Here is a 13,880-nt window from a genome sequence, read left to right as displayed (position 1 = left end):
TGTCCACAAAATTCATTACGGACGGACGGAAGGACGGACGGACGGACGGACGGACGGACGGAAGGACGGACGGACGGACGGACGGACAACCCGAAAACATAATGCCTCCGGCACCACTTCGTGGCGGAGGCATAAAAAAAAAGGAAATAGTGAAATTTCAGAATTAGACATTGACATTTGACCTTGAGCATGTGCAACCAAAGTTGATAGGCACAACTTTGTCCACTCAAACATACATATGCCAAGTCTTATGATACCTCAAACAGTTCTGAAGTTATACTGTCCAAAAAATTGATTACGAATGGACAGACAGCCTGAAAACATAATGCCTCCGGTGATACCTTGTGGCAGAGGCATAAAAACATTTTGCAGGCAAATGTCATATTTTAGATATCAATGGAAAATTTTTCACATAGACATGCTCAATCAATTGAAAAAAAATATTTGTAATTCAAAGACACATTTTCTCAGTTACCGATGGAGACAAACACACTAAATACCTCTAACAGCAGATAATACTGGACGTGTTACTTATATAAACTTCTCCAAGTGTCATATGCCCTCAGAGATTATCACACCGTCAATAATACTTGAAAAGTGAATAAATATATTGAAAATCTTAAAGTACAACATTTAATTTCTTAACTACATGTACAATAAAGACATTGTAAGTATGTTGCTTCTTCCTTCCTGTTCTTCAAAACATATTTTGTTTTTACTCTCACTTCATTGTTTTTCATAAAACAGACTCCAGATTTGGCCAGGGATATCTCAAAAGCTCCTATGTTAAATGGGAACTGTAATCACACATGGTTGCACTAAGTTGCCATGCTTTAACATATACAAACAGCATTGGTATTACGAATGTGCAAAACAGAGGAGCTCATAAAGCAATTTGAAAAATCTGTGTAAGTGTGAAATGGATGAATGGAATAGAAGCTGGAAGAGTTTAGCAGCTTAACTTGAACATGTGAACTGAAATCACCTGCGATTTCAGCACTTAACTTTAACAGCACCTTAACAAGAAGGTAACCAAAGTACATCTCTGACCATAGTTTGGTCACAACTAAAGAAAAAATTGTAAACTTATGGCATTTAACTTGAATAGTTGTGAAAGAAGAGAGACCGAAAATAAAAGAACTCCAGTTGGATCTCCTAGTCCCTCCTCCACCTTCAGTGCACCTTCAGTGGATGAGCTAAAACACTAGACACATACAGTTTCTGACAAGTAAATACCATAATTCCCCCCCCCCCCCCCACACACACACACGCACACACATATATGAAGCAAGTCTGGCCTACCTGGCAGAGAATTTGGAGACAACCATGACAGGACCGAATGACTCCTCTTTGGCAATCATCATTTCATCTGTCACATCAGTGAACACTGTCGGCTCCATGTACAGACCTTTAAGAGGTGAAAATGTAAAGAGAGGGTTCCCTTAGCACACAAATTGTGCACGTATGTCCCTTTGAAAGTGGTTTCTCAAGCAAGAAGTGCAGAATATTTCAGCTCAGACCACAGCTTTCACAAGAAATACTGACGCTTGAAAAAAAAAGTTTGGTTTATTATTACAATGGAGGTTGTTCAGAGGGCAGATTCTAAAGGCCGTGTCACACCATTCTGAGCAAGCTACGCGGGCTTGTGGCGAGGAGGTAGTTTCCAGCACGTAGAAGATTTTCAGCGGGCGAACAAGAATGTTTGCAATTTTCATTCATGCCTTGTCATACTGTACGGGGGAAGTTTTGTGGCTTGACTTGTGGGGAAACAAATTTACTCCCCGGAGCTCTCCGCAGTTGGTCCGCACCTGACAGTATCTAGCGCGTAGTTGCCCGGAGGTGCTCACGCAAGTCCGATTTAATCGCAGCCAAGTTTTGAGCATGACTAAAACTTTTCCGGGTGGGTCGCGGGAATGCCCGTAGAGGTCCACGCAGAACGCCAGTAGGAGGCCCTTAGTGGTAGCACTTCCCAGGCAACTCCCACGCAGGTACTTCGCAGTCCCGTATGCAGCCAAGATAATGAAATTCTGTGGGATTTCAGCCATTCCATTAGAGGAATTCCTTCTCTGAGTTGTCAGCCCCCACGCGACTGGTACAAAGGTCACACAGTATACTCTCAAGTATAATTTAAGTAGAACGCGTCCAGCAAGTAAGACACATGCGCTGACTCGCTCAAATCCTTTTCTGCCCTCAGGAATGTCCGGTATGGTAGAAAATCCCTACACGTAACAAGCCCGAGTAGCCTGCCCGTAAAGGTGTGACAGGGCTTAAACACGGTTGCGGGTAAAAACATATGCGTGCGCACCTCTGCGTGACTATGGTTGAGATACATGCTAGGTACTGTCATGTGCGGATCATCTACGGGGACCTCCGGGTAGTCAAAAATGCTCTTTGCAAGTCGCACGCAAGGCTTGCCCGGAAAGGTGTGACACGGTCTTAAGAGCTTGAAGTGATAACTGGCTTGTCTTTATCCTGGAAATTGCTTGTCCACACTTGTTTGAAATAAAGCAACCCTTGTCATTTATGGGGATGGCACATTTTCACAAAGCAGTGACACCACTACAGAAAATCCTTGACAGCAAAGTATCTACATTACAAACCTGGCAAATCTGCTTGCTTTCCTCCTAATACCAGTGTGGCGCCCTCTTTGACACCAATGTCACAGTACTCCACCAGCTTTTCCAGATGAGCTCTGTGGTTTTGTGGGCCATGTGATGTTGACCTATCCAGTGGGTCACCGATCTTCATCTTCTTGATTTCTGCCACCTGACAAAATAACATACAACCAAAACAAGAGTCCACTACACGCTGGGTAACAATATATATATATATATATATTAAAATTTTTTTTTTTTTAATGGTCACACTGTACATGCCATCGCTAACTTAGACTTGTAATACAATATCTTTTAGAATGAGAAATAAGTGTCATTGCTTTCTAGAAGACCAGTTATATGGATTTCCGACCACAGCATTTGTGTTTACCTAAGGGGCAATATTCCCGCAAGTTGTTTATCTTGTGAATATTGACCACCTTGTGAAATTAACCAAAATATGAACACTACAAAACACACAGCATATGTAATATCAAATCTTGTAATGCAGGCAAAACAATTACCAATGCATGTAGCTTAATTCTATGCTTGCATCTATAGAAACTGATTCACCCTTTTTTGTGAAAATCCACTTATTCCAAGATGTTGACCTGTAACCTGTAATAATATTGACCAAAATTAAAAGTGACTAGACTTGAACTCAGACAAGGTAGGTGATATGCAGGTCCCCACATTGGTCCGCTGATGATTATCATCTTTAAAACGAGGAAATCCCTCATCACAACAGTATGTTTAGAAAAGCATACTGTTTTCAGAGTAGACAGAATCAGACCCTTTTATACACTACTGTAAAAGTGGAAATTTTTGCGCATTTCACGCAACCAGAAGCTAGCGCGAAAATAAAAGCACGCGAATATTTTTTGCATGCCATATATTTTTGTGATTCCACAGAATAAAAAGCAAGCAAAACTCATCTTACCCAGCCGAGTGTTAATATACAAATGATGCACAGGATAGAGTGTGTTAGTGAAGGTGCGGCGCGCTCGAGAGTATTGACAATGGTGCGACATGCACGAGGCGCAGCCGAGTGCATGTTTGCAACCGTTGTCAATACTCGAGAGTGCGCCGCACCTTCACTAACGCCACGAAATAGTCCTGTGCATCATTTGTTTTATAAAATGGGTCGAAAACTAACAGCATTATTCACGTACCTTTGTGGGTCAATACCAGTCAACTACATGTAGCACTCGCTCAAAAGTCAAGATGTCCGAAGATGTTCGTCCCAAACATTTACGCACGTCGCACTCGGAAATCCCGCACAGAAAAACAAAGTACTGTACGTACGTATAAGAGTATACGTACGCCACGTACTGTTATGCACAAGAAAGGCTGCCGGCTGTTGTGGCAGCCCGCGGCCCGAACTAGAAGTTGTTTACAGGATTGACAGCGCATATAGTAGCGCGTGACGCACTTGTAACAACTGATTGAGTGCGCACTGCTAGTGTAAACATTGTGACGTACGTCAGGCCAGGGAGGTGGAAGAGAGACTCTTCTTAGTGCATACCTGAAGAAATCAATGCACGCACACGTGACTCATTTCAGCGCTTCCAATTGGCTACATTCTTGAACCCATTTTATAAAAATTACTAATGCGAAAATAACCACATTTACAGTAATTGTGATTCTCATCTGCATGACCAATGGAGCAATGTATGGATTTAGAATTCATCTGAAAATATGCCTGACTGGTCACGTTCTTTGTACACACAAAACTTGGGCACATTCAGAAAGATAGTTCCTGAGATACAAAACAAAGGAAAATTGCATGTGTGTGCATGCAGGGGTGTGTTAGCATGACTAGCTTGGTACCCGTACATTCAGCAAGAGGGTTTGAACATGAACAGAATGAAACATGACACTAGATGTTTAAAAGGCCATCTTTACCTTCAATGTAGCTTTTAAGATATCAACTTTGACCCTATTTTGCACAACCTATTTTGCATAAAAAAAGTCCTTTTGACAGAGGAAGTCATCTCTCATATAAATCTCAACAAAAGTTCTTTGTGTGATATTTTTACATTTCTTAGAGAAAATGTCACAAACTTGAACAAGCTAAGATGATTTCAGGTTCCTACAAGACACCATGCAGGAAAACTAACATTGAATTGTCTAAATTTCCATGTCTGAGGCAATTATGAACCCTGCCTTTATTTCAACTTTCTCTGTTCAATGAATTATTGTATCATACTTAATTCTTTATGATCTGGAACACAAGACTGTGTTCTATATGTCAAAAAACAATCCTTACCACTCTTGAAATGAACTCATCATGAATTTTGTCTTCCACAAAGAGCCTTCCAGCAGCAATGCAATTTTCTCCCTTGTTAAAGAACACTGAGCCCAGAGCCTGAAGAAGGGGGAAAAAAGATGAGAAAAACCTTTCTTTATCTTTGAAGGAATCGACAGATATTGTCACTCTGAAAGAACTAAACAACTAGAGTCCCAGGGAAGGGCTTGATGCTCACCTGAGCCCCTAGAGAAATTCAACATAGATGTAAATTCTATGTGGTGCCCCTTTACGGTATGTTATACACAGCATTTAACTACCTCAAGAGTTCTTACAAATAATATATCATTCTTTACTCATGAGGGCATCTGCAAACAAAACAACATACCCGTTCCATAGGATAACAAGATGTGATGGTTAAATGAACGTTTCAGCCCTGCCCCAAGGCTCCCACAGAGACAATGTGTATCATTCAAGCAAGAGACATGCTAAGTTAAGTCTCACCTGCGTATCGCAATTTGTGACTTTCAATGGAGGTTCATTGACCTCTGACCTTGTCCGATTTCACCTATATTTGAATTTGACATGCATCTTCAGGTGATGCACCTGTGGTGTGACTTTTGTGGTCATAGCTCAAAGCTGTGGAAAGTTATTGAGAGCACACAATATATGGTGCCTATCAGGAAAAGTTTATTGACATTTTGACCCTGTTGGAATTCACCAATATTCAAACTTGATCAGCATCTTTAGGTGATGTTCCTATGATGTGAATTTGGTATGCATAGCTCAAAGCTGTGTAAAGTTATAAACAGTACACCAAAATACTGAGAACAGTACTGATCAGGTAAAGTTCAGTGACCTGTTGACCTTTGGGCTTGTCAGTATTCACCAATAGTCAAACATGACTGGCATTTTCAAGTGATGCACCTGTGGTGTGAATATGGTGGTCATAGCTCAAAGGTGTGGGAAGTTGAGAGTACACAACAATACTACAACACGCTGGATGAGCGTTCGTTTTATCACAATCAATGAAAATTACCTTTACTTGATAAGACTTTCGCCTGCTGGCTCTGCAGGCTTCTTCAGATCGAGCGTTGTGAGAAGGACTTCCCACGAGCCGACGTAGCTGGCGCACGCCGATCTGAGAGAATGGGATCGTATATTGAGGAAAGTGAATATTGTCCGAGGTCTCGGTTGAAGGTTCTCCCTTGTTGTTTCCGAATGTGAATTGCTTCCCTTATCCAGCGTGAGGTTTTTCCAGAGTCTCTGGCTAGGATGGAACACTTCTTCCAGTTGATGTGGTGGTTTTCACTGGCCACATGGTCGCTGATGGCCGACTTGTGCATGTGGGAGGTGGATTCCTTCTTTTTCCCTCTTGTGTAGTAGGACGCACTAACTGTGTCTACCTCTAGTTTGTGTTCATTTTTTCTGGTGCCAAATTTCCTAGCTGTTTCTCCAATGTAGCTTCTTTCACAGTTACCACATGGAATCTGGTAAACTACCCCCGCTTGGTCATCGATGGATCGTTTGTCTTTTGGGTGGACTAGGATGTTCCTGAGTTTCTTGTGTGGCCTGAATGCTGTGGAGATGTGGTATTTCTGGTAAATCCTTTGCAATGTTTCCGAGGTACCCTTTACATATGGGATGGTTACCAATTTCCTCCTCTGATTGGTTGGTTTGGTCTGTGAATTCTTCTTGGTTTGATTATCCCCCCTTTTCTTTTTGGCTTTCTTGAAAGACCAGCCAGGGTATCCACATTTCCTGAGAGAGGACTGGATGTAATCTTCCTCTTCCTTCAGGTCTGCTTCCTCCGTGACGATGCTGTGTGCTCTGTCCATGAGTGTACGGATGACCCCTAGTTTTTGATGGAGTGGATGGTGGGATTGGAAATTCAGGTATTGTCCCGTGTGTGTCTTTTTCCTGTAGACGACCATCTTGGTTGTGCCATCCGGTCTTTTTGTGATCTTGGTGTCCAGGAAAGGGATGGAATTATCAACCTCTAGCTCATGGGTAAATTTGATACTGCCTGTGTCATCGACTTGGTCTAGGTGTGCCTTGAGTCTGTCGACTGTGTCTGCCTTTACGATGGCAAGGATGTCATCTACATAACGCTTCCAAACTCTGGGTTTGATGTCATCATGAGCGGTGGCAATGGCTTCTTCTTCCAAGTATTCCATGAAGATGTTTGCGACAACGGGTGACACTGGGCTGCCCATAGCTGTTCCATATTTTTGGCGGTATATCTTGCCGTCAAAGCTGAAGTAGGTGGTCGACAAGATAAATTCAAGAAGCTTTATGATGTCGTCCACTGTGAGATTGGTCCTCTTGTGTAGTTCGGAGTCTTTCTGGAGTCTGTCCCTTACGATCTGAATGGATTGGTTGATTGGGGTGTTGGTGAAAAGGCTCACGACGTCGAACGAGACCAGAACTTCATGTTCCTCGAGTGTGATGTCCTTAAACTCTTCTGCCAAGTCCTTGGAGTTGAGTACATGATGATCTGTCTTCCCTACCACCGGTGACAATATGTCTGCTAATGACCTTGAGGTATTGTAACCGATGGATCCAATGTAATCCACTATGGGTCGGAGGGGAAAGCCTGCTTTGTGAGTCTTAGGGGTACAATACAGACGTGGTACATTCTCGGCCGTTGGATAGAGGTAGTCGTACTGTTTGGAAGTGATCTTGTTGTGAGCTTTGAGCGGCTTAAGTAGCGCTATTAACTTCCGTTTGTAAGAGGAAGTGGGGTCACAAGTTAGTAATTCATACGTCCTAACATCTGCCAACATGGTACTGACCTTGTCTTTGTAGTCTTGAGTGTCCATGACCACTGTAGCTTTCCCCTTATCTGCGGGAAGGATGGTAATTTCCTTATTTGAAGCTAGTTCTGTCAAGGCTTTCTTTTCGTCTGTGCTGATGTTCGGTTGAGGAGGTCTTGCATTTTTAAGTATTCCCAAGACATCATTTCTCAGAAGGTCGGCTTGGGGCTTCTTGAGAACTGCCGTGGCTTGTTCCGTCGCCACCACAAATTCCTCGATTGGTAGAGTTTCAGGCGCAACCGCAAAACTCAATCCTTTTGCTAGAACTGAGGTTTCTCCTTGTGAGAGCTTGTGTTTGGATATGTTGACCACCCATTTCTTGAGTTGTGTGCCAGAGAGGTCCAATTCCTGGGAAGAGGTATTCACTTTCCTCAATATACGATCCCATTCTCTCAGATCGGCGTGCGCCAGCTACGTCGGCTCGTGGGAAGTCCTTCTCACAACGCTCGATCTGAAGAAGCCTGCAGAGCCAGCAGGCGAAAGTCTTATCAAGTAAAGGTAATTTTCATTGATTGTGATAAAACGAACGCTCATCCAGTTGAATTTCCAATCAGATGAACCTTTTCAGCGAATACTACAACACATATGTGAACAGTGCTTATCAGGTAAAGTTTGTTGACCATTTGACCACTGAACTTGTTGGACTTTACAAATATTCGAACTTGATTGGCATCTTTAGGTGATAAACATGTGGTGTGATTTTTGTGGTCACAGCTCAAACCTGTGGAAAATTGTGAGTACATCACAACACTGTGAGTACAGTGCTTATTGGGGAAAGTTCATTGACATTTTGACCTCTGACCTTGTCAGATTTTGCCAATATTCAAAGTTGACCAACATTTTCAAGACATTTACCTGTGGTGTCAGTTGGGTGGTCATAGTTCAAAGCTGTGGAAAGTTACAGAAAGTACACCAAATTGTTGGAGATGATGCCGCTGCCACCGCCGCCTCTACTGGCAACAATACTGAGAACTGCCATGAAAATTGTTATATTTCCCCTTTTATTTATCTCCACACAGTACCACAGAAGTGTTGTCATACCTGATGTGAACAAGAGGTTTTCCATCCTAAGAGTTAAAGGCACTGCCTTCAGCCCTGCTTCTGGGCAAAGTGCTGGATACATGCACAAATCAAAGAAGTATTGTATTCATCCTAAATCCCATTCTCATCCATTTTAAGCGCTCACAGTGCATGATCCCCCACCCCCCCCCCAAAAAAAAAAGAAAAAGAAAAGATAAGATAAAGACGTCACTTTACACAATTTGCCCGCTCCCAAACAAGTTACCTGCTAAAAAAGCAAACTGTGAGCATACTTTAAAAAAAAAAAAAAATACAATGTTTCTCATGGTACAGGATTTTAACAACCCAAAAGTTCGTCTGGAAAAAAAAAAAATCTCCATGCAAAAAAAACAACACAAGAGACAGAAGCAACTAACCTGCCTGACAGCCATGTGCATGTCACAATCAGCAAAGATGACAAGGGGAGACTTTCCCCCCAGTTCCAGTGACACCTTCTTCAGATTACTTTCAGCACAACTACAAACATAAACATATGATGCATGGTTATATGACTAAATGCTGAATACATAGTTTTGACATGTTTCAGATTCTGCAGTGTGTGGCTTGTCCTATCACAGCCTCAACATTTCATATCTTAAGAATCACTTTTGCTTGCCTAAATCTTCCATTTACTTATTTTACATGTGAACACTAATGTGCAGATCTATTACACATTTGCATGTACTAGAATCATGTGACATCATCAGCTAAAACCTATACCCTGATCTTAGCAGTTTACACATATGAACGCACTGATACTACTTAGAAAACATAACAGGTTTTGTACATGGAAGTAGAACTACATGCCTAGTCACAAGAACAAACTGCCCAGAATTCAGATAGCAGTTTTAATGAGTGCACCATTGACCAATTAAAATTGAGGATTCATCAAATGAATATCATATATCACATGGACCTGGCTTCTAAAAATGCCAACTCCTACACATTCTCCATTACATGGACATGACAGACCTGACGAAGAAAGATCATTGATGTGTATATGGCAAGTTCACATAAGAACAAGAAAATTGGGTCAGTGCAATATGTAAACAATCTGATTGTCAGAAAGTATTGTCTTCACTTTTTGCCTTAATGAGCTTGCACACAACTCAAAAAATGAGACTCTAAATGTGATCACTTTTAAGCAATGTTCTTTCTGATAGACTTTCATTGTCTTTGTTGAAAATTCCGAGCTTTGCTCATATTCTACAATACTTTGTATGCTTGTTACTTCAGGAATTAGCCACAAAATGTACATAGTGGTTGAAAGGATATGTTACTGACCTCTTCATGATCTGCTGGCCAATTGGGGTAGAACCAGTGAAGCCAAGCTTTCTCACATCAGGATGGTCAGCCATTCTTTGGCCACACACAGAACCTATATACAGTAAGAAAATATGAAAAAAAAAAAAAAGCAAACGTGACTGTAGTGCAAAGCAACATTTAGTATAAGCTCTCTCACACATCTCAAAATACCTGCAAGGACAAACATCAACTTACTTACAAAACCTGCTGCATTTGATCAGATATGGAAAGACATTTTGTTACAAAAAGCCATATCAATCTGATTCAATATTACCGTTTGTCCCCCCAAAAAATTACAACGGGACTCTCTGCAATGATATCTTTAAAAATATTGAATCAATCTAAATACAAATTCAGGGTATAAAACTATAACTCATTGCCTACATCTTCAAGAAAACCCCATTCGATTTGCTTCAGTGGGCAAAGAGAAATGAGGAATTTTGTAGAGGATGTCAGGAATCTCTTCCCTCCAAGTTCTGTCTATTGTATTCACACACAAGGTCATCGAAGTGCTAAACTTTGAAGAATCTGACTCATGACATTCTTTACAACAGTCTACATTTCTCTGTGACCGCTTAATCAAATCGAATGGGGTTTTCTGCAAAATAGAGCTAACATGTTATATTTTAAGACCGTGAAGTAGCATTTAGACAGTTTTAATCATATTGGGTGTTATCAATGCAAAAATCTGATAGTAATTTTTTTTTTTTGGACATACTGTACACTATAAGGAATACCTTGTTCGCTGGCAACACGGCCGCACTCATTTTCCCAGAAAAAAACAAACAATTAACTCGGTTGGGGCCTATATGCCAGGACAACCAAATAGTGGCCTGTCCAAACTAGTGAATAACCTGCTGAACCAACGCTCATAATCATGTATGGGACTATGCAATGTGCCAATGAGCAACTCGATGTCATACAATGACTGCATTGATTTTATCCACAACATCATATTCCCCAATCAAGTTACAACTTGTTTGTTTTTTGTTTTTCTTGTTACCTACTGATCGCTGTTGTTTCTGTACCAATTTTGGGGAGATTAAACAAAGTATTGGACACAAAACAGAGCACATCTAAGTAGCTTTGCATAGACATCCTGGCCACTGTATTACAATGACCTGCCCTGTACACATCTAACATTAAACATTCATAGCTTTATCTCATGTGACACAATACTCTGCTATTGTACAGCAGGCTTTATGGCATGTGTGAATGGAAACACAAATGTGCATGCTCTTTTTCATGCAAGTTTTATTCTCTAGTTTGACACACCTACATCGCTCACACACACTCAGTTATCCTTCACATTACATGCTCAATTATTCTTCAAACTCCTGACACAGTACAGTTTGCGTCATTCAGTCCTTACTGCTAAACACCAACACAGACACACACAATAGCAAACAAGCAAAACCTAGTAGAAATACATATGAAGTTTGCTATCAAAATTCAGAAAAAAAATCAAGGTGTGGTCTGTGCTGGCGAATACAGCAGCTTTGTTACTCTGGCTCCAAACTCTCTAGCTATCAAACCAACTGAAAATAACGCCTTGCATGTTCTCTAAGAACATCAAGACTTATGCCACTGATAACTGTTGGAGATGCCTCATGTTGGCTTCAGACATTTACTGGTACAACTGAACTAATGGTACCAGAGACAGTCCTACTTGCCATCACAGGTTACGTGGAATTCTCTGTCTCTCTTCCCAAACACAGCCAGCCACAGCTCAGGCTGTCATGTCCCCGGTGGCTACTGCCAGCTGAGAGATCACTCAGAGTCGAACTACATTAGAGGTTTTTCTCATTTATGTTCTGCTAAAGCTTTTTACTACTTACAACATTGACTGATTAACATATATTTGACAAGCATACACTGTACTGCCTACTGCTCTACAACAGCCAAAAACCAAACAGACAATCCTTTAGACCAATAAAGTCACACAATCAATCAAAGAATTCCAGTCTTCTGTAGCCCATGTTTTATCTACAGTTAGACAAATATGAAGATCTGGCACTGAAACCCTACAAAATTCAAAAGCTTAGCAGCATATCCTTGAGGCTAAAGGAAGTCATCATCTTACACTGATGCCTACCTGTAGCTGAGCAACATACCTGATCCAGGGAGGATGTTGATGACACCTGGGGGAAAGCCAGCCTTAACAACCAGCTCAGCAAATTTGAGGGCTGTCAAGGGTGTTACCTGAGCCGGCTTCAGAACCACAGTGTTACCTGCTGCTAAGCAGGCAGCCATCTTCCAGGCAAGCATCATCAGGGGATAGTTCCAAGGGACCACAATAGCACACACTCTGTAAAATACGAGATTAAAGGTGTATTAAGAATTACTGATGAAAAGCTGCATTAAATCTTTCATGTCTAATAAATTTTCAGAAGACAAGATATCACTGAATGAAAATGTACAAAACAAGATCAGTCACAATATAGATTTCTACATCAGCACTACATGATAAAAAGAATACAAAACACATGCAAATATGTAGATAGACATTATTTATTTTAGAATCCTAAAATTCACTCTCATCAATTTCACATTTTTCCATACTGTACATTCAGTTTGAGTTGAAAAAACAAAGTAGGAAAATGTTAAGCCACTCCAATGCAGCAATGCATTCATCCATGGAGGATAATAACATGAACTAAAGAAATGTCTTACCCAAGTGGCTCCTTCTTTGTGTATGTGAGATTCCTGTTTGGTCTGGCATGGTTGATGGGAATAGTACATCCCTATGTAACAGGTAAAACAACAAATATAACATCATAGTCAGAATGGTGCTGCAGGGTTCTACTTACTGACATTTGTATCTCGAGTCTAGACGGCCTAACGGTGCACCACATATTCTTTCTAGGGTATGTGTGTGGCCCTGAAAAGGGCCTACTCAATCCCTATGTTTCGGTAAGCATGTTCTCGCTGTTCTCAAGGGAACATTCCCTTCAGAACAGCGAGAACATGCTTGCCAAAATGTCAGAGAGCAAGTATTTGGGAATTTGCCCATTTTCACCTAACCTTCGACCTTGCCCTTTGACCTCATGGCCCACAACTTTCTTCAAATAATCATTCACTGGTAACATCCAATTTTCATGTCAATACTTTGAGCTATTTTAAAAATATGGGAAATATCTTCATTCAACCTCTGACCCCATGGCCCAAATCTCCTCCAATAATCCTTGTGCAGCTATATACCTAGTTTCATTAAGTGCATGCATTAAGTAATCTCCAAACTATGGAGAAAACAATGCAATTCCAACATAAAATTATAGAATTTCAGCACTTTAGCCTGACCTTTGACCCTAAGAATCCCCAGAGAATTCCCAAGAGAATCCGTGTCAGGCAGTACATGCATATTTATGAAGTTTCATGATGATAGCTTAGGCTATTTCCAATATATGGAGGAAAAATGAAATTTTGGTATTTTACTTGACCTTTAACCTTTTAACTTTAGTCCATGGCCCATAATGTTCACCACAGAATATTTATCTGAAAATACATGTATATACTAAGTTTCAAGAAAATACCTTCTGGCATTGGAGAAATAGTGAAATTTTAACCCGTTGCTTCCCAGATTCCTCGAATTCCCATTGCTTCAAAACAGGGGGCATCGGGTTCCCATAGACGAGTCAAGAATTTGACCTTGATCTTTGACCTTCAGTGTGTGCACCCAAAAGTTGATAGGCACAACTTAGTCCACTCATATACATATGCCAAATTTAATTAGGATACCTCAAACGGTTCTGAAAGTACGCTTCCACAAAATCGATTATGGACAGACTGACGGTGTGAAAAAAACTTATTTACATCTGCTCTTGTATACATACAATGGAAATGATAACTGTGAACTCA

General features: G+C 41.0%; 1 protein-coding gene across 3 annotated transcripts in view; it reads right to left on the bottom strand.

Annotated features, from left to right (window-relative positions):
* Positions 1-13,880, bottom strand: part of LOC140246225 (mitochondrial 10-formyltetrahydrofolate dehydrogenase-like) — a 647,794-nt gene that overhangs the window by 585,098 nt on the left and 48,816 nt on the right. For all 3 annotated transcript variants that reach the window (XR_011902451.1, XM_072325677.1, XM_072325676.1), the window contains exons 14-20: positions 12,696-12,766; positions 12,137-12,330; positions 10,002-10,095; positions 9,095-9,194; positions 4,864-4,962; positions 2,601-2,766; positions 1,303-1,408 (exon numbers count right to left, since the gene is read on the bottom strand). Coding sequence is in view for 2 of the 3 variants with exons in the window: in XM_072325677.1 (XP_072181778.1) it covers positions 1,303-1,408; positions 2,601-2,766; positions 4,864-4,962; positions 9,095-9,194; positions 10,002-10,095; positions 12,137-12,330; positions 12,696-12,766 (830 nt within the window). In the remaining variant the exon portion in view is untranslated. The remainder of the gene's footprint in view (positions 1-1,302; positions 1,409-2,600; positions 2,767-4,863; positions 4,963-9,094; positions 9,195-10,001; positions 10,096-12,136; positions 12,331-12,695; positions 12,767-13,880) is intronic.

This window comes from Diadema setosum, chromosome 2, assembly GCF_964275005.1.
Source record: "Diadema setosum chromosome 2, eeDiaSeto1, whole genome shotgun sequence".
NCBI classification, from domain to species: Eukaryota; Metazoa; Echinodermata; class Echinoidea; order Diadematoida; family Diadematidae; genus Diadema; species Diadema setosum.
This window is presented reverse-complemented; position numbering and strand designations above follow the sequence as displayed.